Raw genomic sequence first — 27,350 nt, forward strand, 5'->3', positions numbered from 1 at the left:
ACGTGGGTTCTCATCTATATGGATCACTTTTGCCATATACATTTGTGATGCCTTTGTATTTATAAGCGAAATGTTTATCACGTTACGTGAGGGTCTGTTCGGATGACTCGATGGACGATGGATTATCATGGCCACACTTCTCAAGCTCATCAAAATAATTTCTCCGACAACTTTGTTGATCACCGTTTACTTGTAACATTTTCCTTTAAAAAATAGTTTTCAACTTTATAACATTTAATTCTTTTCATACATGCCGTCGAATAATTATCTGAATCGTCCATTATCCATCATTCATTTATCATCTACCAATTTAAAAAAAAACTGCATATATTCGATTGGATATAAATGTCGGGTAAAAAAAAATCCTTCTCGAAGCTGGAGGAGAAGAAGTCAATGCACGAATCTTAACACAGATCCAATGGTCCAAAATATGTAAGGCCTGGTTTATTTCCCAACTTTTTCTTTAAACTTTTAATATTTCCATCACATCAAAACTTTCCTACACACACCCAACTTTTCCGTCACATCATTCCAATTTCAATCAAACTTCTTTTAGTGTAAACTAAACAATTTCTGTCGAATGATATATAGTACTACCTCCGTTTTTTAATAGATGACGCTGTTGATTTTTTCTCATATGTTTAACCATTCGTCTTATTCAAAAAATTTACGTAATAATAATTTATTTTGTTATGAGTTGTTTTATCACTTATAATACTTTAAGTGTGATTTATATGTTATACATTTGCATAATTTTTTGAATAAGATGGATGGTCAAATATATGAGAAAAAGTCAATGACGTCATCTATTAAAAAACTGAGGGAGTATTTCCCAAAAAAAAAAAAAGCCTCTTCGGTGCACCTACCATTTCCCATCGCAACCCCTCAAAAAAACCTTTCAACCCGGACGAATTCGTCGGGGAAAGCGGCAGTGCGCCACGCCGCGAGATATCCCCGTCACGAATATTCCTCTTCCTCCTCCTTCTCCCCACTATTTATCGCCATCATCTCCTCCACCTCTCCTCCACCCCCCTTGCAATTTCCATTTCCCCCTCGATCCCACACAATTCGATCCCAATTTCCGGTTTTCGTGTGTGAATCTTTTGGAGAGATCGATGAAGTTCGGCAAGAGCCTGAGCAGCCAGATCGTGGAGATGCAGCCGGAGTGGCGCGACAACTTCCTCTCCTACAAGGACCTCAAGAAGCGCCTCAACCTCATCTCCGGCGGCGCCGCCGGGAAGAGGGCGAGCAAGCGGCGTCGCGTCGGTGGCGCGACGGCGGTGACGGTGACGGCGGCGGCGGCGGGCGGGATGACGCTGGAGCAGGCCGGGTTCGTCGGCCTCCTCGACGCCGAGCTCGACAAGTTCAACTTCTTCTTCCTCGAGAAGGAGGAGGAGTACGTCATCAAGCAGAAGGTAAAAATTCGAATTCCTCCGTGTTCCCCTTCGCGCTTCGCGTTCGTCGCTGTTCCTGATTGGTTCCGACGACGGGGCGCGCGCAGGAGCTCCGGGAGAGGAAGATGGCATCGGCGGAGGAGGTGATGCGCGTGAGGAAGGAGATCGTCGATCTCCACGGCGAGATGGTGCTGCTCGAGAATTACAGCGCGCTCAACTACACCGGTGAGCCGCCCACACTGAATTTTTCTCACTGAAATTTGCAGCAGTTTCTATAATTTTCAGAGTTTTTGTACTATCCATGTCAGGTGCTATCGCGTACTGTATTCGTGAAATGGCACTTCACATGATAGAAACATGGCTAGTTTTACTTTCTTTTTTTTTTCTACTGTAGTTCTTAGGACACATGGGAATTGAAGCTGTTGGGGCCTGCATTTGTGTGGTTTTTGTCACGACGCAGCATTTTTTTTGTGTGATTTTTTTTGTCAGGATGTGTGAATAGGTGAAGCTGATAAGTTTTGTGAGTCAGTAGTACAATTTGGAACCCATATAATTCGTCTAAACGGTTAAACGAATTCTAACTTTTCAGACTGAATCCATATAGTCCATAAAATCCAAGTAGGATAGAGGTGGGTGCCGCCTGTCCTTTTCAGAAAGGTCAAGTTTCCTGAAAAGGGGCAGGCAATTGTTTAATATCGTTTTATGGGACATCAAGCGTGCGTGCTGATAAAAATAAGTGTGGTGCCCACTAAACTATGTTAGATAAGACATGTTTTCCATAAAGAAATCTTGGAGTTGAAAACTCGCTGACTTTAATAGGACCATGTGGGCCATGGCAATCTACTTTTTGTAGTTAGATGCTTTTCTAGTACTATAAAATGTATAAACTTGTTCTAGCATATTTTTAATGGGAGGGACCAATAAAAAATGTCTTTTCCTTTGTGGGATCTTGGATTCGTCATTTTGTTGTGAGAAACATACTTGCTTGCACTCCCTAAGGAAGGAAATATTTATCGCTTCATGCCGTTGAAATGACTTGCACCTATTTCTTTTTAGCTGTTGGAAACGACAGAAAATTGTGACCGGAGGGAGTATAATATTACACTTTCTATAACTTTTACATCTGATGATGCCTATAACAATGTTATAATATTCCGCAGATTTTTGGCTTAAATTACCGGCATTTCTAGCTTGATATGCTTGCTGTTATTTCTGTTTTGTACTCTTATTTCTGGATATGCTTCTACATATAAAAATTCCCTTTTGGTGCAAAGGCTTATGTTACACATGTTCCTCTTGTGCAGGATTGGTTAAAATCCTCAAGAAGTACGACAAGAGAACCGGCTCCATGATCCGTCTCCCCTTCGTCCAGAAGGTGCTGCAGCAACCCTTCTTCACCACCGACCTCCTCTACAAGCTCGTGAAGGAATGCGAGGAGATGCTGGACCAGCTCATGCCGACGAACGAACACTCGGTAGCGAGCGAAGATGGGAAAGATGACAGCGAAGGGGAGGAGAAGGGTTCAAAGCCCAGCTCCTCCTCCTCGGCCAACGGTGGAGCCGTCCCGGGAGAGGCCGACGCTGAGGCCGAGGCCGAGGATGAGAGGAGCACGGACATGAAGAGCACCGTCACGGCGGCGCTCAGGGCGCTGAGAGAGATCCGGAGCGGGAGCTCGACGGTGAGCGTCTTCTCCCTGCCGCCTCTGCACGGCAGCAATGGGCAGGATGAACCGGGGAGGTGAAAACGAGAATGGGAAAGAAAAGGAAATGATCTTGACGCTGCGTTCGGTATCGTTGTTTCGCCTGCACTTCTGCTCAAATGCTCAGTGATCTTGGCACTTGGTAGGAGTTTGTAACTGGCTATCAGTTCATGTTTCGTTTTAACTTGGGTATTTTTCGTGTAATCTGTTTGTTTCCCACCTGCTGTAAAAATGAGAGGGAAAAATAGATTAGTATAAAGTTCAGGGTAAACATAGATCTCAATGTGCAGCCTGACTACTTTGTCACTTGATGGGATGATTTTTTTTTTTGTTTATGTGCTTCTGTGTTTGTTAGATGGTTTGTATGGCTGTATATATATATTTTTTTAGTAAATTGCAGTTTGGGTCATCTTTTATTATCAAAGTTTCACTTTGGATCATCCTAAAACTAATCTTTTCACTTTGGATTGGGTAACTTTGCTATTTTTTTTGTTTGGAGCACCCAATTCTCTTAATTATTCATGTGTATCCTTTGTTCTGGTAAAGATATGAGTTGCATATAAACGAGGAAGTTCACCATTGCACCGAAACTGATTTGGTGATGAGCGTCGAAGAAGTTGATTGGGGTGGTCCAAACTGAAAAAATAGTAAAGTTACTCAGTCCAAAGTAAAAAAAAATTGATTTAAGGGTGGTCCAAAGTGAAACTAGGGCAATAAAATATGATCCAAATTGTAATTCATTTTTTTTATCATGCATTGTACAATGCTGCACGAGTACATTTACGATGTACTGAGACAATTTGGTCAGAAATTGGTTGGTGTGGCTTGTGGTTCCTACATTTACGTCACAGATTCACACTTTGCTGATTAAAAAAAAGAGAATGAGATGCTGGTTCCTCTTGTTTGGTGTTTTGGAGCTGGCAATTTAATCTTTGCACCCGCAGAGTTGTCAAGTTGATGATTTAGGGATCATGTCGTTGTAGATTTTTCCTTATGGAGCAGATAGAACTCAAATATTCTATATTTTATAGGTTTCTCAGGCGCATGATGATAAACCGTACTTGTTAGCTGCAAAGAGTTCAGGGTATGCAATCTTAAGACAAGATCAGCAAGCTGAAGTTAAAAACTGTGATCTCGGTCAGGCTTACCTTCAAAAGATGGAAACTTACATCTGGCTAAAGCAGTATCATCCAAGTAACATTATATTTCAGTTGTAACCTTATACAACAACAGGGCTCTACAGCTTGAAATCTATGCTACAAAAAACAGTTACATCGTATACATCTTTCAGTCGTTCTTCACAAATCACAATGACATGCTTCTGATGGTCATCTCTTTTAGAGTGGTTACAGATCGGTGAAATAGCTTGAGGCTACGCCCGACCTTGTCCTGCCCAGCCAATTAAAAAAAATCATTTTCAGAGCACATTAAATAGAAGCATGAAAGTTTCAAGTATATGAGAAATTTGTTGGTAAACATCTTTAGGCAGAAAATATGGTAATACATCACATTTTACAGGGGTATATCTTTATAATTGCATTTGCATACAATTAATTAAAAATTTATTAGGCCTAACAAAAAAAAATGCAGATATGCACAAATATGAGAACTCACTAGCTAAGTGAGCAAATGAAAAGACTAGAGCAATCCACAATTTATTTATGAACACTATACCTCCGTAAAATGCTCTAGCCTCTCCAGGATAGGAAGCAACTCATCAGAAAATGAAGAAATATCTTTTGCACAAGACCTACAAAAAGTACAGAAATGCAATAGTTCTTAAGCTTAAGAACAAAAGGACCAAGACAGTAAAACCTCTGCAGAACAAACAATTATTCATACTCGTCTTGAAAATGAACAAGGAGAATAGTGACAGCGCATTCTGCGATTTGGAGTAGAAGGGTTATGAGCTGGCCTCGGTTGCCGGCCATGCAACACAATTCTATCATTGCAATGAACCTCCTGCAAGAGAAAAAATGTTACATGTACTGCAACATGTATAAAAAAACCTTGCATGGAGTAGATGACTATTGCAGCAAGATCTTCCAAAAGGCAAAAAAAAATCATGTCCATTGGGTCAACCAGGGCACTGTGGCATGCAGCTATTGTATAACGTTAACAGATAAGAAGTTTACCAAGAATTGTTTGGTTATATTCTTATTCTCTTTTTATCGTTAGAGACTGAGGTGGTGCATTTCTCCCAGGATTCTAGACACTCATTTAGTCTCCTATTATCCCAATGGACTAAATGAAGCCATAACCACGCTATCCTGTAGAAACATAATATCGGAGTAGCTATACTCGATTGCTCATGCATGCATGATGCATCACAAGCTGATAAAAGAGATTATTCATGGCTACCACTTAACAATGCATAGTTCAATGCTTAAAATAGTTCGTCTTCAATGGGCTGTTGTTGAGTATTGCCATGCCAAGCAGAATGAGGAAAGGTGGAGGGGTTAGGAAAAAGTTTTACATTGTTAAATATATTTCTGCTTTTTATGTGGTTACAGGTAAGATCAAAGATCAGAGATCAACAAAAAGCAAATGACAATGAAGTCTTCATTATTAACCCAAGAATGTTATGGACAATTGTTGAAAAAATGAAAGCATCAAGTACCTTTTACGGATGTTATCGTTGGGAGAGATACAATCTTGTTTCATGCATAATTTTATTATATCATCAACCTCCTTCCTAGATAACTCATTTAAGTCACGAATCTGTGCAGGACAAAACAGACAGTTAATGCATAGTTGCACTGAAATCATTATGTTCTGCTAAATGTTCAAATGAACTCCTACTGTGGATCAATAATTCAACCTCAAACTTTAGATTTAGCACATACTTTCAAAACTTGAAATTTCCCCAATAATAAAGCATACATAATGAACAGGTAAACATATTCGCATCGGATACCTTATTTAGCAACATATATTTTTCTTCAGCTACTCTTTCCATAGCAACTGTTATTGAGTTTAGAAGATCTGAAATCAGTTGTAGTGTTGGTTGCTGCTGACCTTCAGTAGTATCATCATACGAAATCTGCAAGTTCAAGAAGCTGATTATGCGAACTTGGATATACAAAAATGAAAATATCAACAAACAGTTAACAGAGAAATTGCATGCAGACATAATTTTATATGCAACCCCCACAACCACTTGACAATAAGAGAAATTGCAAAGGTAAATTGGGGGCCATATCACTTGTTTTTGGGCATGAGATCAACAGATAAAAATCACGGAAAATTTTAATGTAGTATATTGAATATATTGCATGAAAATGTATTTGGCGAGACAAGGAAAATAACCAGCAAATTAAAAATTGGAAGTAAAATAAGAAATTAAAGTGTTCTTGTTCTGGTGTACTTTTAGTTTGAAACTGAAATTCAATCAAGGTATATTCTATTAAATACTTAATTACTTTGGTGTAAATTGCATCATAGATTCAAAATCAAATCCAAGAAATTTGAGTATATGGCTAAAGTAAGGTTATCAGATCGTTTTGCTAGCCCCTGTGGAACCACATGTAGTCATGTATTGTGTGTATGTTAGCTGCTGATGTGGAAACAGTGGAAATACACACAATCACGCTATATGTTTTTAATCTAGCTACAGAGAGCACTTGTTCAAACTATCAGATCTTTACAGCAACAGCTATATGTTTTTAATCTAGCTACAGAGAGCACTTGTTCAAACTATCAGATCTTTACAGCAACAAATCTCATAACATTTAATAAAAAAAAATGAAGTTCTATAAAAGATTTGAACACACAAAATAAAATTCATATAACATCTATTTATGCACTCCCTCTGTCCCAAAATATAAGGGATTTTGCCTATCTAGATTTGCAGTACTAGGATGTGTCTCATCCAACCTCCCTTATATTTTGGGATGGAGAGAGTATCTTCTATCTACCATGCCCTGCCAACTGACTCATCATTGGCGGCTGCCGCTGGTAAATAATCATGAATAATTCATGCACATGACAGAGAGCAAACTACTCATCATTTTCCATGTTTATCTGGTGCTCCATCCAAAGTTATTTGAACGATTACACCTAGCTATATGTTAGAAGTTAGCATTACATATCACGTGGTAGATTCTAGTATTAGTAGAGTAAATTGCACTTTGCAATGGGTAATGAACCTCATTTCACAATATTATGATCATGCAGGTTCTTAGCACATTACTATAAGAAGACTATTCAACATGCCTACATAGAATAGCAATTCTACTATCCAAAGTCCCAAGAGCACTGTCTGCAAGCCACAGGTTACCCAGTCAATTGGTGGTCCCAACTTTTTTGTGGTTTTGAAGCAAATGATCAGCACAGATGAATGTATGCCATGGTTTCTACTCCTTACAATTTCAGTCATTCAAAGTTCTCACGTAAGTCAAGTTCAGAAGCTAATCATGTACACATAATGACATAAATGGTTTTTCATAATATAATTTGAGAACCATGGAAAATGATTAATGCATATGTACCTACAGGTATTTAAAACATTCAATTCAATGCTTAAAGATGTAAAGCAAAAAAAGCTGATTCAAATGCTTCTTCACAATTTTAAAATTTTGGAAATATCGATTTGAATCATATGTAGTGTAGCTAACTAAGAATTCACTAACAATTCAAAGTTAACCAAAACAAATTTTTACATTATCGACTATTCAGAAAAGGTCTCCCCCTTTGTTATCATGGCTCATGGCCAAAGCAAGAGCCGGGAGATTTGGAGCAGTGTTACCAGACTATGAAAATATTAATGAAAATTGAATAGGAGCTGCTAGAAAAAATATCTTACTTGAAACCGCATATCCTTCTTTGTAGCCAGAACATATAGGTAGGAGATAAGGCTGAAGCACAAGCCAAACACTATCAATTCTGACTTCTGATTCTGGTAAGAAACAACAGTTGCAAGCATTAGAAAAGTCTCAGGGTGCATGGATATGCATAGTTGTAATGAAGCTATGTTAAAGAGAACTAGATTGTACCTCAATCATGTTTGATGATTGCATAAAGTTGAGAGACCCAATATCAAGACTGAAAAGAAATTGCATCATGGAAAATAGATCTTGGACAAAGCTGCATTCATCATTTTCCTCATATGCCCATACCTATAAAGTGGTAGCGCTTGTGAAGACACATTACGAAAAAGACCAGAATCAAATCAGAAGCAAATAGCAAACCTTGCCAAGAATAGAGACCACCATATTAAGCCGCTCCAAGTTGAATATATTAGCTCCAGATATACTCTCTCTTAAAATGATATTAAAAACAGGCTGATGCTGCTTGGCGAAGTCTACTAACTCCCGGACAATTTTGTTCTTCACCTGAGGAAAGGATTAAATTAGTATAAAGAAGAATGGCATATAGAGAGATTACAGAACATGGAAATATTGCATTTCAATAAAGCTCATGGCAAGTAATAGCTCCATGTAATTCCCCAACATGGAACAGACAAAAAGTTTACCAATGAGGTAAACTGGTAAAACAATATTATACAGAAGTAATTTTTTTTCTCGAAAAAGCAGGAGAGCTGCATTTCATTTCATTAAGGTGAAGAAAAAACAATACAAAAAACACAACACAAAGAAAAAACAAAGTAGGAGTGCCCAAGCCCTCCTACCAAGACCCACACACACTAGACAACCCGGGGAGCTTAGTTGCCTAGGTTAGCCGTCCCACTAAGGAGCTTTTGAAGGCGAGAAGCTCCAGCAACACCCCAAAGATGGCCCTCATTTTCTATCACTTGCAAGACCGTCGCTACTCTAGGATTGGCGTTATTGAAAACGCAGTCGTTGCGGTGCTTCCAAATCTCCCAAGCTACTAATGTTACCAAGGACTTAATCCCTTTCCGCACCTCCTTCGGCTGGTTCTTCGTTGCTTGGCTCCACCACCTCAGAAAGCGGTCGGTAGAGGGCTGAGGCGCAGCCTCGGCTAACCCTAGTCTCAAAAAGATTGCCGTCCAAACTTGGCGAGAAAAAACACAGGAGATCAAAATGTGTTGGATGGATTCTTCACTTTGATCACAAAGGGGACAGATCACTGTGTGCTGCAGCCCATGCTTAGCTAGACGATCGGCTGTCCAACACCTATTATTGATGGCCAGCCAAATGAAGAATTTGCACCGGAGGGAAGCCCAACATTTCCAAATACGTTTCCAGGAAGTAATGGAACAAGTCCATTTTACCTCTCTTGACAAAATTATCACCTGAGGCCAAATTTTCATCCTCTAAAAACCTGTCAATTTTCACCAAACTGTTGATAAATGTCATGGCATGGCCAGGACAGCCCTTACAGCTAATTAGCAGGTTAATCATCAAATTAGGAATAAGTCAAATAAAGGTAGGAGATTATCTAGTTAAGACAGATGAAGCTTGTCAGTAAATTAGAGATAGATCAGATTAGTGTCTATAATATTATAGATTTGTTCCTCAGATGTCAAATCAATCCTTCTTATATATAAAGGGAGCCCATGTACCCCATCATTAATTAAGCAGGAAAATCATAAAGTTAGGTTACTTAGGTAGATTGATCAGAGTCTCCTGAACATCGGACAAGCCAATGCCAATGAGAATGATATGGACTTTATCCCAGTCTTCAGACCATTACCCGATCCATGAATCAGCGTCCATAAAATAAACCAAGCACAAATCAAACCCAAGCCATGGACAATCAGTTCTAGCTGATGTGGTACCTCCGTAGGCCAGAATCTCATAATACCAGGCCTAGCACAACTACAAAGTAATATGAAATATCAAGTCATGAAATGATAAAATTCAGGATAAAGCAGTATATGCAAATATTTACTTCACCCTGAGCTAATAGCTAATGATAATGCTCTTTTACAACTGGGTTGATGTAACTATGGAGAACCATAGACATTTTTCATGGGTTCTCACCATACCATATGTTGCATTTATAACCCACAAGCAAACAATGCTTGAAATGTACCGCAGCATTCAATAAAGCTATTATAAGAAAGTATCTATCCAATGCAGCTTGTGAATGATGCTATTCCTTCACACCTGCCTAAAAAACTTACTATCAATAAGAGCAGGAAAAAGGAAAACACCACACCCAGCAAATAACTTAGCTTTTAACAACATCCTCACTTCCTGCAGGGACTGAGGTGAGACTACCTCAGTCCCTGCAGATCCAATTTGGCCAAAAGTGCTGTGGGGTAATGACAAATTAACAATGATGTAGGTGTAGTGTAGGACCAAAGAGTTGGCCGTACAATGGGCTGGGCAATATGGTGTTTCCTCTAGTAAAATATGGGTTTTAAAAAGTGATTCTTCAGTAGGGCGCTCCAAACTCCCGATTATCCAAAATGGCTATGTTTTCATCGTTTCATTATAGAGCAAACAAATTTTGATTTCCAGATGTGCCACGACCCAAGGCCATGACAGGATAACCACCTCAGAGAGATAGCAGGTGGTGTTGGCTCTTGGAGAAGGAATGTAGACTTAGGTTGGGGAGAAGAACATTAGGGGAAGAGATTAGACTAATTGATTTTCATTGCTTAACTCCAAATGAATACAATCCCATCCTTATCTTATTTCCCAATTCCCTAATCTTATCTCCTAATCCGCTGCCACAGTACCCACTGCGCTGTTCATCTGCCCTAGAGTTGGCTCCATGGGCCTTGGCCTCACGGCCCAAATGCCCAATTCCCATGACAAAATGCAAGTGTGATGCAGAAAATATGGAACCTCCAAAAATTGGCTAACCTCAAGAAAATCAGCGGAGTCCACAAGTGAGGTGAAAGATGTGACTATTCTAAGTATCGGTGCAGTAAGTGATCTCCTCTTGTCAATTTCTCCAGCTCGCTCTTTCACTACATTGGAGTTGAGCCTTGAATTTGCCTAAAACATAAAGATATTGTAAGTATTTTTGAAGAGAGGATAAGCACTCACATTGGTAACAGAGAGACAGAGTCAACCTTTTTCTGCGAACCCATCAGGTTGCACGACGAAAGATTATGTAGAGCACCCATGGACAACAGAATCTGGGAGCCATGTTTCCCATAGTGGTGACTGATTCTCAGAAGTAATGACAATTGAGCATCAATAGTGCAAAATCGCTGTGAAGACTCTGATGAGAATGATGCTTCCTAATAAAAATAAAAAAGAAAGTCAATGACAAATGGCAAAGGTATAAACGCGAGAAAGAGGACTGGTAGAATTAATACACTCATTGATATGCTAACTGATAGTACAAAATTACTGCAAATATGGAAACATAAAAGAACAGATTATCACAACAATCTTACTGTGGAGTACCGTCAACCGTCCACCCACATAACTACATATTCAGCACGTGTATTACATGAAAATTAAATGGAAAGATTCATAAAATGATTGTGTGCAGTCTTTCAGGAAAAAAAAAAAGGAGCATAACCAAACTTTTTAATTTTCAGAAGAGGTCAACTGGAAACCATCCTTGTCGCCTTGAAGTAACACTGATGGCGTAACATTACTAGCCAATGGGCCAGGCTTTGATGATTTAGCGTTGATCATCCAATAATACCCAGAAAAACACTGAGCAATTTCACCTTTAAATACCCCCCATAACTTTGGCAGTACAAAGCATCCATCAATATCCAGACCACTAAACAATTTCATCTTAAATTCCTAACCTCATACTTTGCACAAAAATGGAAGTTCTCTATAGAGGTCTACAAGCAGAGCCACAGCTCATTTTCAAGTTTTTTTTTTTGGCAGAGACATTTTCAAGAATATGTAAAAATGTGATTTGCATGACCATGACAAAACAATGCCTTAAAACTATAACAGCAGATTCTTGGGAAGAAGTAAGAAGGGAAATGAAGTCTAGACCTTAGACAAGTAGTTGTTAACATCACTTAGACATGATCTGAGAATTCCTCGACTCTGAATTTGGTTCAAAAAATACTTGTCATGGTCAATACTAATCAGTGAATCAAGAACGTAGAATGAAATTGCTTTCCCTGCTTCACTTCCATGGATCGCATCCTTGGCAACCTGTGATGGAAACAAAATTGATCTCATGTTTGAGTTATAACTGTAGCAATTTCATAGAAAGCAATAATCTCCATTTCAAAATTCATATTAGATCTAGGTTTATGGGGTAACATGAGATCAAATCACACCATTGCAATTTCATATTTTTCAATGGCGTGTTTTGAGCCTTGCACGTGTAGGTGGATAATTGATCTAATGTTCATATACAAATTTAAGATTTGAGGAAAACTTTTTGCATTTTGTTTTGACTAAATGTTTGCACAAGTGCATAAGTAGCTGGATAATCTGTCTCTGATCATATACTCAATTTTAAATTTTAGGATAATTACTCTTATGTTGCAATTTATGTTGTACCCTCAAGTATATTCACATAGACATGCAACACCGCTGCTATAAACATAAGCATTGTGCAAAACATTTCAACTATTTTTTACATAAATAGAAGAATGACATACCAAATCAATAACTGCTTGAGCTTCCTTCCTTATGATAGAGAAGTTGCTGTGTGCTAATTCATTTTGTTCCTTGAGAACCTTTAGAAAGAAAAGGGTAAGGAAAAGGAAATATTCCCATCAAGACACAAAGATAATTAATAGAAAGGACCTTTTGAAGACCAAGTTCATCATCATCTCCCTCTTGTTCTTCAAGTAGTAAGAACCGAAGAACTGGTGGAGGGACATCAGAGTCAAGGGTGCTACGGCAGTACTGAAAATAACTTAACAGTAATGCATATTGGCTGCAAAAGAGAATTTAAAGTCAGCATATATTTTGTATGAAAGAGAATAACGAATGGAACAGAAATGTTTTTAATGATCATAGTCACTAATGATAGGGAAGTTACCGTCTTCTCAAGGTCTCAGAAGATTCATTTCTTAGTATTGCCATCGTGAGTTTGAACAATAATGAAGTGCAGGCTGCATTTGACAACTGCTTTGCTGAAATGATGTCAAGGCAAGTAACTGCATCAGAATCGGCACCGGTTGGGCATATGAATCTTTCATCCCGCAGTTTCGCCATACAAGTCAATGCCACCTTGAAAACATCAACATGCATAAAATTACAAGTTTGCAGTAGGCGAGGAACTTTATTAAGAGGTTAACACTTGATACAAGCCGATAAACAACAAACTTACATTGGTTAAAATATATGCCATTTTCACTGAACAATCTGGAGATGTTGTGGCACTTAATGAAGCGTCAAGGAGCCTGCAGCATGCAATATGCAATCAGTAAAGCTGGTACATTTGTGACAGTAAGAGTTTGTATTCTTAGAGAAGGGAGACAACACTCACTCAAACAATAAATGAGAACGATCTTCAAGTAATGACATCCTTCTAGATACTGCTATCTGTAATTAGAGAAAAATAGCAGCGATCTACATAAAAATTCGCACCCTAAGAAAAGCTAAGCAGACAAACAAACAAAAGACTAACTTCAACAATTTGAGACCAGCCAGTCAACATGTGAAGCTGGGCTGCTTGTTCTTCAAGATTTTTGTTATATCTCCAGGCCCATTTCAGCATCTGATGGAATGATTCTTTTAGCTCGCTTTTCTCAGATTCACTTAATTGTGGGTTCAATAACTGAGACATCTGTAATAAAAGAAGCAATCCATAAAAAAAACCATAGGAAACATAAAAGTGTAATAACAACGAATAAGGATGAAAAAATGACCTGGAGAAGTTTTTCATGAAATGCATCAAGATCAATCAATCTATCACCTCGCTCTGAATAATAATATACACCACCAAATTCAGATGTCGCGGAATTCCTTAGGATCTCTTCAATCTATTAGCAGAAAGAATCAGATGATAACTAATCGAACTTAAAAAGTTGATGTTTAAAGGGCAGACCTTTGATTCAAGTCTCAGGTTAGAAAGCATCTGGGGGTATTTAATGGAAGTGTCCGGACATCTGAACTGGACAACTTCAAGCAAATCCAAAACCTGGGTGAAAAAAATAACACATGAGATTTGCAGCACGGAAACATAGTTAACATTGTCTTATTTGCCAAGTGGGATATTTATGGAGTTTGTGATGTCCTGACTCCTGAATGTTGTGCCATCATAATTGCTCCAAAAAGACCTCAACATAGCCATCTAGCCCCTTCATCCCTAATATACGGAGACTGTCTTCTAAAAGTTGGCGCTAGGCACCCCCTATATGGTGCATTAGGTAGCTGACCTTGCTTGGGTGGTATTTAGTTGCTATTTTGGTGTTATATAACTAATTTTCATGTTATGCTTGCTAATTTCTTGGATCTGACTATCCGACCTAGGCACCCACTAGCCGCCGCCTAGGCCTGACTAGCGCCTTCTTGAACCATGAAGGGATCCATTGTGGGAAGGTGGTTGGGGGTAAGATTGGATGAAAATTAAATGAGGGGTGGTTGATTGGGGGAAGTAGGTACTCTAGAATCCCTTATATATTTTGGGACAAAATTTGAATCCTTGGATCCCTGATATTATGGGACAGAGGGAATAAGATGACCCCACTAGATGCAAGCTTTGTTACACTGACATGCATTTTGGAGTGTTATTAATCATGAGAAACAGAAGTACAGTACTTCCATAATCCAAGTGCTCTGAGTAGATGGGAAAGGCTTGCAGTACCATAAGAAATTGTAGGCCCTGCCCCCAAAAAAAACTTTCTTCACAAGTACACATTTCCCTTAAAGATGGAATGCATTGACTGTGGATTTCCCTTAAAGATTTCTGATCAAAATCTGATAGAAGCACAAAGGAATACAAGCAAAGGCCTGTACAAATAAAACTACATGGCGCACCAATAAAGGGCCATATAAAAAAAATAGACAGATAGAAGTTATTAAGCATTACCTTGTTTCCATTCATTGCTAAATTGCTACTGCCAGGAGATTGTAACAGGTTTGCACTCCTTAAGTTCTCAGCACAATGGCCAAAAGTATGACATAGAATAGCCAAACAGGACTCCCGGTATAAGGACGATGATATATCAGATACATGCAATGCCAATGCTAGCATCTTTAGCAACCATGCCCTCTGAAATTAACAAGTTGTAGATTAACAGGACGAAAAATGGGTGGCATCAAGAAGTTTGTGCCTACAAATCATACCTCATGGAGCATGCTAATACGAAGAGATTGATTGTTGTTCCTTCTCGGAAGTGGTGACACACCAATGGTTCCAACATGCTGGGAACAGTAAGCAAGAAAAGAATTATGACTTCCAATTCAACATTTAGCTATTTTAATTTAAAAGAACAAAACAAGAATGTGTACCTTAGAAAAGAACTGGTATTTTGTTGTGCTCAGGAGATCCATGACAGGCCCACAAGTTAAAGGGTCAAGGCATAACTCGTAGAGAAGCTGAATTAAAATGAGTCAAACGTACATTTTGACACTAAAGGATTAAAATAAGGAGGTGGGTTCTATCCCTGAGAAAACAAACCTGAAAACCGAATTCATGCAGTAAAGCATTTATATCTGGCTTTGTCACCTTTTCAAGATTGTCAAGAATTGTCTTTAAACAACTGTGGCACAATATGATAATTCGTCAAACAAACCTTATGGCTATACAAAAAACAAAGAGCCTCGAGCTAACCTGTAGTGTGACTTTGGTTTTAAAACTGTCCGTTCTATGGATCCATTGACATCGAATCTTAGGAGTAGATGTGTAATGTTGGGAGCTGGACGACAAATATTGTCGATAAGTAGCTGCATGACAAAATGGTTATTACAGTTAGAAGATAGGCATATTAAGTACACTACATAAAAGAAACACTAAAGCTGAAATAACGACCTGTAGTATTAGGACACCAACATCATCTTTTGTGTTCTCTATGACCTGGAAATCATCAAAGCGGAACTCCAAGCAAGCAGCATAATCCTCAATTACCGATTTAGCAACATCTGCTTTCAGAAGCAACTGGACAAGACCAACTATTCTAGAACTGCATAAAACAAAATGGTGAAAAGATTGGCACATTAATCTTAATTACTCTGATTGCAGGCGTAAACATGGAAAAAGGTAGACTTCACTAAATAGTAATCTGGAACATAAATTTGGATATACCTCAGAATTCCCATAATTTTTATAGAGCACTGTTGAATCTGAGGAAGATAATCATATCGTACAAACTCCAGTAAAGCTATAATATGTCTATGATTCTGAGCTAACACAACATCCAACGGCTGCATAGTGCAAAGAGTAACAGACACACCATTAGATAGAGAGAGGCATGACGAGCAAAAGAAAGATATTGACATAAAGAAAGAAAACCTGGTAGAGTGGACGGAAAACATCAGCAAGCACCAGATCTCTCTCCATCACAAGAATAAATATTTCAAATGATAGATGGACAGTTTTCTCCAGAAGAATCCCATAAGTTTGGGTAGTTCGCTCATTAATCAGAGTGTCCACACCCACTGATACGATGTTCATAATATTCCGGAAAGCAACTTTCCCACTCATGAAATCCTGCATTGGAATTTTACAACCCAATATTTATACAGAACACATAGACACATATAGAAGTTCAAACAAAATATACATATCATTAAACATTATTAGAAACATCAGAATATTAGATGTATCAGTGAGATTGATATACCCCATAAAGCAAGAGCAACCAAGAAATCACATAAGCTTCATATAAACTGAATTGATTGTCACGTGTTATCTGAATCTTACAGGATTATGCTTTATTACAGGAATTGCAGACAAAATCACATGTGGGAGGGATAGAGTGCAGGACTTCTAAAAAGAGAAAGTAAAGAGCTATAAGCTCATGTTTATTTTCCTGTGAAATAGAGGCATAAGAAACCAACCCATATTGGTTTTTCCCGATTCTATTCCTTTCTTCCAAAGGCTGCATAAACTTTTCCCAAGAAATGAAATCTTCCAAACAACTCTATGAAATTCCTTCAAATCAAAGGAGCCTTAGGGCCTCTTTGTTTAGGCTTAGGCTCATTGGCTTAGACTTTTAAGTTAGCTTTTCGGCTTATATGATTTACAAGGCAATGGATTTGAAATCCTAAGTTTAGTGGTGTAGTTATACCTCTATCTCACATAAGCTAAAAAAGCTTCTCCAACCTAGCTTTTGGCTTAATAGTGTAAGAGTGGCTTATGGCTTTAAAAAAGCCAAACGAAAAAGTCGTTTGTTTGTTTAGGCTTAGACTTTTCGGCTCAAAAGCTGGTTTATAAGCCTAAACAAAGAGGACCTTAATCTGTTGAGAACATGAGCTGAGCAATGCAGAATCAACAGGTAGTAAAATTCCTGTCAATTGTTGTTTTTTCAAACTGACAACATTGTTATAAAGGTGGAATACGTGGAAACAAAGCTCATAGGCCACCAATTGACAACTGCGCTCGATGTCCATTTTCCAGCCATAATCCAATGTATAGTAGTACTGTTTCTATTAGGATGCTCAACCTTTCTAGTTATGTAAAGTACACACTAGGTGCGCAGTATGATGTACTAAAGGTGTCCTGGGCCAAATCAAAATGTACTGGATAAACACACAGGACAATGAGTGCAATAAAAAAGAGAAGTATACTATGCCATCAAGTTTGCCTGGTTCCTGCCCCCAAAATTAAATAGAAAATAAATAAAGTTTGCTCCATGTCTGCAATACGACATCAACTCCACCTCTCTTCCTTCTATAATAATAAGCCATTGCCATCAATTTTGGCACCATTTGTGGAACTCAATGACAATATACACCTTGCCAGGCCTATGAGCGCTCATTGGCAATGAGCTTATCCCCAATAGCTAGAATACTCTGATCAAGCTAAATCTAACTGTGTTTCAATGTTTCTTGATTACAATTGGGCACATGGGTCCATTTAGAGGAAGAGTTCCCCTGCCAGTATGAGGGTACTGCTAATGCACAATATCATTAACATAACACCCTAGTCACTTCCTCGATTTCATTTCCCCAACCCCTCCCTTGCTCACTTGCCAGTATGCTGTGTGTGACTAGACCTCCATGAGGCCATTTTTGGCCATTTGGAAAAGCTAAGGTTACTAGCAGCAACAGAACAAACTCAGGAACAAAATATTTTTATTGCAAGAAAATTATAGTAAGCTTGCCAATATTCACATTCAGCTTGCTTAAGATGTTAAAGCCACATGAGATCAACAATTGAACATACTTTGAGTAGCTCAAGCACAGGGAGCTGTCTGTCGATTGAGGCATGAGATGTTGTTGAAGGTCCAGATGCGTTAACAGCAGCATAAATATCATCATCCTTGATGTCATACATGCTTAAAACCCTGCACATTATCAATTGGCAATTTTTTTAGAGCACCGTTGCATTGTATAACACATATGCATAAGTACTGAAGATGGCTTGTTCTCTTTGAGGAAGACATCAAACTAATGGGATGAAAACTCTGAACACTTTGTGTACAACTTGATGTGCATTTCTTTGAATATATTATATCAATAGGGTTCCCAACTATTTGTCATCCAAAAAATGACAAGGTAAAAGAAAAAAAAAATGCAAGTAATGGAACATATGCCAATCATTATGCTTACATGCGGAAGTGCTCCAAGCAAGCAACTGCCAGTTCCCACTTCTCCCGAGGATCGGCATAGGCTCTTTGAGGGAAAGGCCCAAATACATCTTCGTAAACAAACTTAAATATACCCATAAACCTGTTAACAAAAGAATCTGGATCTTTAAAATGTTTCAAGAGCTAGCAAAAATATAGAATAGTTAGTACCTCCGGCCCTTGTCACTTATGTTTCTTTCTTCTGCAATTAGAGCATTGACTAAGTTGAGAAATGATATTGTGGATGGATAACTCTCCCTCATTGCTTCAACTTCATTCAACTCAAACCTCATGTCATAGATCTGCCAAACACATTCTTCCATCAGCAATTTAGTTTACAGCATTAATCAACCTGCCAAAGTGCCTTCTTTTTCCAAGAACAGCAATGCCTCCTAATTTAAACAGAGTTGCAAGGGATAGACTAATCCCACCTGAGGGTAAGGTAATAACTACTAAACAACTTATCTGATGAGTAATGCAGCCAATGCAAAAGTATCTGAAAGGCATGTGCTCAAAAAGCACAAGATAGGTTGTGTGTGGCAGACAAATTTCTGTTAGAACACAATATCCATTTTTAATTTATTTCTCAAAAAACATCTGCCAAAACACTAAAATTTAGAAAGCTGTTCTAGGCTTCTCGCAAAAAAGAATACCAAATTCCACACCAACTATAGTAAACTCTATAAAATTTAACACATTCAGTAGTTTGATATCTGGCATCAGTCACAGCACATAGATTAAGGTCCTCAAATGGCAGAGAAACAAAACAAGGACATGTGTAACTAATAAGATTTATATCCATTTTATATATGTGTTAGTTACAAAAGCATCAAAAAGATCCAATAGTTAAATATCAGAGAAATATTCACTTGGAAATAGGTCTGAAAATTTGTCCCCGTAGTACTTGATATCATTCAGAGTTCAGACAAGTTCAAAAGATAAAAGTGTAGCAACACAGCAAACTTGATACCTGTGTTGCATTATGCTGACCAAGTGGAGGCGTAACCACCGGAAGATCATATTGTTCAAGATAACTCCAAATAGCATCCTTCAACAGCGGTGATACTTTGATAAATGCAGTGATCGAATTCCTCAAAGCCCCCTGTTCATGAATTTTAGTATACATGAATTTAAAAGCAAAACCACAAAATGATATCAAAAGTAAAAAAAAAAAATGTACCTTCAAAAATGGTGGTACATTTTCATAGCTGAGGAGCTTAAACAAAGGCTCAATATCAGGGAACCATTTCCTTCTTTCAGTAGTATTCCCATTTTCAACAACCTACAGCATATTCATAATTTATGTAATAAAACAAACAGATATATGTGGGTATTGCAGACTATTGCATCATAAAGAACATACCCATTGGCAAAAGAAGAAACAGGAACAGATTATTATGAATATGCATGAACGTTAGAAACAAAAGCGACACAGACCAATTTACGTTTGAATGCATCTGAGACAAAAGGTAAACAAGACTGGAGAAAAGTCATCTAGCTAAAATCCAAAATACAGAGAGTAAAACATATGTCAGACCTAAGCACAAATTGGGCCAGAACATGCTAGTTATTAAGAATCCAAAAGCAGAATAAATAGCTAAGATAAATGTTAACAGTTGACAAGAATCCTACCATGATAACCTCTGAGGGAAATAGCATAACCAGTTAAGGAGTTACAAGACTAGGTATGATTTCCTAGCTATAGTTTTGAGTACAGTTTCTCTAGCTTTTTTTACTTTACTATATAGTCAGTATTTCTTCACAAGAAGAGTGTTAGGCCATAATTAACTTGTCAGATCAAAATAATGAAATCCACCACAAGAGCACATAAGTAAGGTGAAAATAACCATTGGAATACAATGCTCTTGCTGGGCAAAAAAAAAAGCATTGTGTAAAAAAAATAGGTCAAAGTCCTTAAAGATTTCACAGCATTGCTAGAATATGTTTGGATGGAACCAAGATAATATGACAGTATGCTGAGAAGTGAAGACCTTCTGGAGAACAGCTAAATACGAAACAAGTGCCTGTGCATCCGCTTCAGGAAACTCAGGCATCACGCTTGCAGAAGATTGAAGGGATTCTTTGAACTTTTCTTCATAAATAGATAAGCAATCAAACAAAGTGCTCCAACCAAGTGAACGGTAAACTTTTCCCTGGAGCAGTTCGTAGACTTTGGCAGCACCAACTTCACTGGAAGCCTACAAGACCAGATTGTTACAAACGGTGTAAAAGATTGAATGTGCAGCAGTGTTATGCAACATTTTGCATACCAAAGTACTAAGAAGTCCAAGGAATGCCACAAGAGTTAGTGTATTGGTGTGATCTTCTCCTGCAGATATGACAAAGGTCCAAAGTTCCTCGTTTCCATGCACTAGCTCAGGTTCTTTCTGGCGAGAGCACATAAATATCAAATAAGTGATGTCCTTGAAATTAGAGCTTAGTAAAGTGAAAAACATCATGGGAAAGCATACTTGAACGCCTTCTATTTACAGCAATAGACATATTCTGTAATAGAAAAAGAAGAAAAAAGAGAACAGTGCGAGCATGTAATGTCCAAAAATTCAGAATTTCGCAACTAGGAAATGCAGATCAAGGTTGTCATAACTCAATAATATAAAAACATCCATCCAGTTCAAAATTACAAGAGTTGATAGCAGCAGCTAGAGAAGAATTTTTTTAATGGTGCGGCACCACTCAAGCTCACATCTTAACTCAACTTAGAATATTTGTGGTATGGCTAAATTACGCAGCAATTGGCAAGAGTCCCTATTTTATGCATTCTACAGATCTTTTAAGCATTATTGTCTAGAAAACTGTCACATGCCACATTTGTGATTTGCCCGGTTGCCCAACATCTACATACAGTTATATCATAGATATATATACCTATGTCAAACTAAAGGTTGCATCTGTTTAGAAGTCAAACTGTGGTTAAGACAGATATGCTCAGAATTGACAGAGCAATTGCCTAGAACTGTGTCGAACTTGTGAAGTTTTCTCCCTAGAACCTGTAGTTTGGAATTGCAGTAGTTTGTTTCATAAGGAAGCACCAAAGCACAATCATACCAGCACAAGTGTTATAGTCTTACAGAAATAAGAGTACACAAATTATACTTAGTGAAACTAAAGGGGTATATAAACTTCCATAGTTCCACGAAAATCAAACTAAATCATGTATGTGCAGTTTGGTTGATACTGTTGAATATATTGATGTAAGAAACAATACCTGGTATATTTCTCTAACTAATTCCAGGAGAGATATGAAAGGCTGATTGGTAGGCTGGCCAATTTGTTCTCCAGTTCTGCTAGGGTCTTCTCTATGATCTCTTATTGACCCATATGGACTGAGGGCATTCATTGTTTTTTCCTTTATTTCCTTTATCTGTTATCAAGGAGACATGTCACTATTGGCACCCATGAACTCAAGAAAGGCATTAAACATCTCGTTATATAGCCGTATTTTGAGCAACTACTCTAACCTTGTCTCTAGAAGTTGGATGGGAAAGAAAGCACATCATCAACTTGTGCATGTAGCCAGTGTACATGTAAACAATGTCCTCATCGTCATTCTGCATCAAATGAGAAAGAAACAGCAATAGCTAGAAAATTATATGATACCTCCATATCTAGATAACAGATGTTTGGAATTCTTGCAAAGAAACTTTGACCAATATAATATATGAAGAGCGTAAAGACAGGCAACAAGAAATACTGAACTCACTTCATGTGTCCAATCTACATACTTATGCATATATTAGTGATCAGAGTTTGCCAAATATGATAGGGAAAAAAATAACAGTTATTGCAGTAGGTGCTGCCAAGAAAGCGGTGATTGCAGGCTGGGATATAGCACCCATAGTGTAGGAAGTTGTATTTGCAACAGATGTCACAGGATATGTATGCTTGGTGTGTCCATAAAATCAATGCATAGTATGTAGTTCACGTTAATTTCATAGAACACATTATACGCACAAATTTAAAAATGTCAATATTTTAGATTATGGTGTGGGAATATGGCGTATGCTATCCAGCAACTACTTGTGCTAACATGGCCAAGCACTTCGTTTTAAGGCATTAAACTAACTGAAAGTACTAATATAGCCATTGTAATCATCTGCAACCATGCAAAATCGCATGCTCTATTTCAATTTACGCTCAAACAAAAGCAGTACACCTTCTGATCTCCTGAATCATGATGCAAAATTTCATGAACTCAAATTCCTGGGAAGCAGCAACGTACTTACTTCATACTTACAGGTCAAACAGGCAAAGCCACATTAGAGTGATAGGGAATAACATGATCCATACTTTTATGCACGGTAGCAACATACTTTCTTTAACCCGACAACCCAGGATGCTAGCATAAAGACAGTAATAAATACCTTGTAGGCAGCTGTTTGCATAATACGTTCCCGCAAAAATTGAAAACTATTCTGGCGACAGATTATCTCCAGACATGCCCATATATCTGTCACATCTCTCGAAGAACTAGTGAGAGTATCTCTTGCACTGCTTCGATCTTGAGTTAACATCAAATGAACTGCCCATGCAAGTCGCACAACACCAACAAATCCTTCAATAGTCAAATTGTTATCTGACCTCATCACCTGACATGTTAACAATGAAAGCATGCAATGAGCATGTTTTTTTCCATATGTTCCAACTAAACAAATAATAGGAAAGAACTCATTGGAAATATAGTCAGGTTGGGCATCTGTAAAGATTACCAGCTCATGAAAATCACGCCTGAACGAAGAATCGGAAGATGACAAAGATGGTTTCTCATGGGAAGTACTTAAGGCATCAGAAACAAAAGTTACTACAAGAGAAAAAAGAACGCCATAGGTGATCTGCAACAATAAATGATAGTAAGAGTTGTACAACAACAATAAACAATTCAAATTATACCAATAGCATGTCTACAAATGCAATTTCAAAGTCATTTGTTCAAACTTCAAACCTGAATCTCCACGCTAGAATTTTCATTAACTTCAGCTGCACAGTCTTTTAACAATGAAAATACATCCTTAACCTCCCTGGGACCTACATAAAGTTCATCATTAGTGATGGTTCTCTATCACTCAGAAAAACTATCGAGCTTCCTATATTTGAATTTCAGGGAAAAATATTGAAATGATGGTCACTCAAGTCACTAAGCGGACACATCAGAAGGTCAAATCAGGTGATATTAGCAACTATACAGAGCATTTAACTTACTCATCAATTTAATAAGTGCAGAAAGAGCAAGGCAGTGGCTCAAACTTAATCTCTCGCGAGAAACAATGGCACGCCTTTCCACAAGAGCCCCTCTGAAATCAAGCACATAATGCTCAGAGCTTGGTTGGCCAACACCAGTTGATTCTTCACGATTAAGTTCCTTTATGGGGAGAAAAGTTAAAACCGTCAATCTTAGTTTCACCCAAAAAAAAAAAGATGATATGAAACCTTTCCATATTCACAGCACAATAAATTTTCCCAAATAAATTTGTTATAAGTGATGCCGCAGACATGACACAGCTTCCAACAAGAGTGCAAATATGTCGAAGAATAATAATTAAAGAAACACTATGGTATGTTAAATGTTCATAAAAATCTAGGTACGAACCTAAATAAATATAAATAAATCAAAGCTAAGAAAGTTTACTAGAAGTCTTATAAAATTGCTATATATTTTTCAGTGCTTAATAGTTCCAAAGAAGTGCTGATGGAACGTCATAACTTCAGATTGAACTGCAAACATGATATGAATAGAAAATGTCAGAACAGCACCAATATTTGCTAGTTCCCTACCCACATCAATTGCTTCAACTATTTTTAAGCCTACAAGCTAGAGTTCAAATGCACTCTCCAGTTTTCCACATTTATCACAAAAATAGGTTAAGCCCGTACATTGCATCTGTCAAGAGAAGACTCCAAATCTGCATTAGCCTTCTCATTGTTACTACAGCATTCGTGTTCAACATTGCTCATTAAATAAAACATGAAAGAGAGTACACAAGCTCCATCAAATCTAACCTTTACTAGTGTAATTATACGCTGCCCGAGACCCTCAATAAATAGAGCCTCCATTTGGTTTTGTATTTCATACATCAGATCAGCATCAAGCCCTTGGTCAAGTACAACAGACTGCAGAAGATAAAGAGAACTATTAAATGCATCATTCAAAACTCAGACAAGTTAATAACTCGAATGAGCACGATCAATAGACTACCCGTAACAGAATGTACAAAGAGGTTATAAGATCCCTTCTCTCCATGTACCAAAGGCCAGCTGCGAGCCTATATATTTCCAGTGGCTCTCGGCCATATAGAACCCACTATAAAACCACCACCGCACAAATGGTCAGGTGAAGTAAACATAGATAGTATAGAATTAGAGATAACTATTATACTGAAAAGTGTACCTCCCTGTTGGCGTCAACTAGCAATCGAACACACTCAATCTCATTAAGATTGAGTTCATCACTCAATTTCAGGGCCTGAAAAAATGTATATGAGCTTTGACTTGAGTGAAGAAAACAAAAGGAAGAGCCCTCAAAATAATGTCATTTATCTGGGGACAAATGATGATCAACAAATAAATGATAAATCACGGGGATCTACATTATAGGTGAAAGTGTGCAAACAACAGCCATCCCAGATCTGATCCTTCAATATAAAGAAGCAAATAATGGGTGATGCAACCAAATGGTAATGTTTCCACACTAGCATAGCAGACGTAGTGCACATGTAAAGACTTGTCAGAATAGGTTCAAGAATTCAAACACTGCACTGGATGGGCAGTTGGGCACTAAGGCTTGTTTTCTCTAGCATATATCTTAAGCATAAAAAGAGGGGTGTCATAAGCCATGTTGATGCTTACTGTATTTGAAGCACAACAGTAATTTCTAACGGTTCTTTGGTTGGCCAGTATCAATTAAAAAAATCAACAAGCTCTAGTCTTAATTTTACTTCACTGTGTTAATTAGCATTTGTTTTGAGGGAAATAGGCACCTAAAGCAAGTAGTGTCATATGCGATCTCAGTTAGTCGCCTTAAGATAAGGTCACAGCTCAAGAGTTCACAAATTTGAACAATTGTCCTACCAAAGATACATGTCTGTCATTGATACATTGCATAACAAGCTACCTCCCACCCAAAAAATCACCTCCAGAAACCTATTTGACCACAAAGCCACCAGATTTTATAGAAAGCATTTCATTGTAAAACTACAAAGAAACAAAAGCACTAAATCAACTGAATACTCAGGAAGAGATAAAATCGCACTATCTCGCGGGCAAAATTACAGCTCATCTCAACAGACTTGATACTATTTTGCAACTATGACCCCACATAGGATCTCTACCAGAGACTAATCAAAAGTTTCAAGTTTCGCCCAACATCAGGGGTACATAAATCACGTGATGCTCACCTTAAGCAGAAGAATTACGCATTTCTCACATGTTCCAAGCATAACCAGGTAAATGCATAGCGCATCACACCAAATGGTTGGCGAGGGAGCTTACCGTCTGCACGTCGGTGTCATCGAGCGTTATGGGAGGCATGTCCGGGAGCCGCACTTCCTTGGCCTCCACCTGAGTCCGATCCGACGCCTTCGGCCCCTACCAACACAAACCACAGAGACGCCCAAAAACCCAAAACACCCCGAAATCAAAACCGAGCTCCCGGACGAACACCGAACGATTCCTACCGCTAGGGGCGGCGAGGGGCTCACCGGGTAGGAGAGGAGCGCGCGGAATGTGGGGGCGGCATCGCGGACGGCGTGGAGGAGCTCCACGCGCTGAGCCGGCGACGGCGGGGATGGCCCGAGCAGCGCCGCCTCGACGACGGCCAGGAGCTCGCGCGGCGGGGGCGGCGGCGGCATGGCCGGGGTGGAGGTCGCTCGCCGGAACCCTAGGAGGAGAGGTGGCGGAGCAGGTGGTCGGCGGAACGGGGGAGGGATGGGAGATGGGTTTTAAAACCCTAGGCGAGCTCGCGGCGCGGCTTCTGGGTTTTTGGGGAGCTTTGAGTTGAGGCCATCGTGAGTTGTTCCGCGCGACCAAAATTTCTAACAGTGGCAAATAATTAAAAGCTCCCTTACAATGTGGCCGTAAATCTATCGCTGTTGGATGGTTCTAACCGCTCCGTCTAAAATTTGTTGTCGTGATGTTTTATAAGTTTTTTTTCCTTTAGAGGGTTTCTGAATTCTGATGCTACGAGATCCATTGGTGTTTTCAAAAATTACAAAAGTTTGAACTAGTAGAATCTAAAACATCAATCATAATTAAAAATAACACCTAATTATATTATACACTGAAAAAGCGTGCGATCTCCATAATAGGAGTAGCAATCGGTGATGAGACTGTAGGAGAACAAACACTATGTGAAAAAAATAATGGGAAAAGATAGCCATAGGCTATATGGAGCATGGAAGAATGTGAAGGAGCACATATAAATATGTTTGGTTTGGTACAACAAGCTTTACCCTATCCTACAACATATGGCAACATCTTGTTTAGTTCTTTTTTTTTTTGCGAGACATGTCTTTAAACATACAAAATGAAGGTTTTTGCCTTGCGGAAATGAAATTCAAATATGTTTCACCAGCCTACATGATGTAAGCCAAAAAAGGTAGGCAGTGTATGTTGTCTCGGGACAAAACTTATTCGATACAAGTGTATATCCAAGGAAAAAAACGTGGGAGCGAATTTCAAGCTAGGGTTTAAAAAATTCCCT

General features: G+C 38.5%; 2 protein-coding genes across 2 annotated transcripts; one reads left to right on the forward strand and one right to left on the reverse strand.

Moving 5' to 3' along the window:
* The first annotated feature begins 949 nt into the window (after positions 1-949).
* On the forward strand, positions 950-3,918 carry LOC127764402 (SPX domain-containing protein 2). Its single transcript, XM_052289286.1, has 3 exons — positions 950-1,415; positions 1,502-1,619; positions 2,699-3,918. Exons 1-3 carry the CDS (start codon positions 1,116-1,118, stop codon positions 3,133-3,135), a joined length of 855 nt encoding a protein of 284 aa, XP_052145246.1. The 5' UTR covers positions 950-1,115; the 3' UTR covers positions 3,136-3,918.
* Positions 3,919-4,207: 289 nt separating this feature from the next.
* Positions 4,208-26,636, reverse strand: LOC127764401 (nuclear pore complex protein NUP205). The gene is made up of 45 exons (XM_052289285.1): positions 26,350-26,636; positions 26,141-26,236; positions 25,041-25,115; positions 24,849-24,953; positions 24,653-24,763; positions 23,855-24,014; positions 23,598-23,680; positions 23,365-23,487; positions 23,020-23,244; positions 22,117-22,206; positions 21,864-22,019; positions 20,908-21,024; positions 20,629-20,835; positions 19,818-19,919; positions 19,608-19,739; positions 18,809-18,939; positions 18,621-18,740; positions 18,235-18,355; positions 16,360-16,557; positions 16,153-16,271; positions 15,880-16,030; positions 15,682-15,794; positions 15,529-15,610; positions 15,360-15,446; positions 15,195-15,272; positions 14,938-15,120; positions 13,954-14,046; positions 13,775-13,888; positions 13,534-13,692; positions 13,393-13,448; positions 13,234-13,306; positions 12,943-13,133; positions 12,705-12,837; positions 12,557-12,634; positions 11,937-12,101; positions 11,042-11,212; positions 10,830-10,964; positions 8,283-8,426; positions 8,088-8,210; positions 7,898-7,990; positions 6,011-6,136; positions 5,714-5,814; positions 4,936-5,055; positions 4,768-4,843; positions 4,208-4,482 (listed from the first exon to the last, which is right to left on the reverse strand). The coding sequence occupies exons 1-45, from the start codon at positions 26,497-26,499 to the stop codon at positions 4,399-4,401; spliced, it is 5,550 nt and encodes a 1,849-aa protein (XP_052145245.1). The 5' UTR covers positions 26,500-26,636; the 3' UTR covers positions 4,208-4,398.
* Positions 26,637-27,350: the final 714 nt, after the last annotated feature.

The sequence above is a fragment of the Oryza glaberrima genome, chromosome 2, assembly GCF_000147395.1.
Source record: "Oryza glaberrima chromosome 2, OglaRS2, whole genome shotgun sequence".
NCBI classification, from domain to species: domain Eukaryota; kingdom Viridiplantae; phylum Streptophyta; class Magnoliopsida; order Poales; family Poaceae; genus Oryza; species Oryza glaberrima.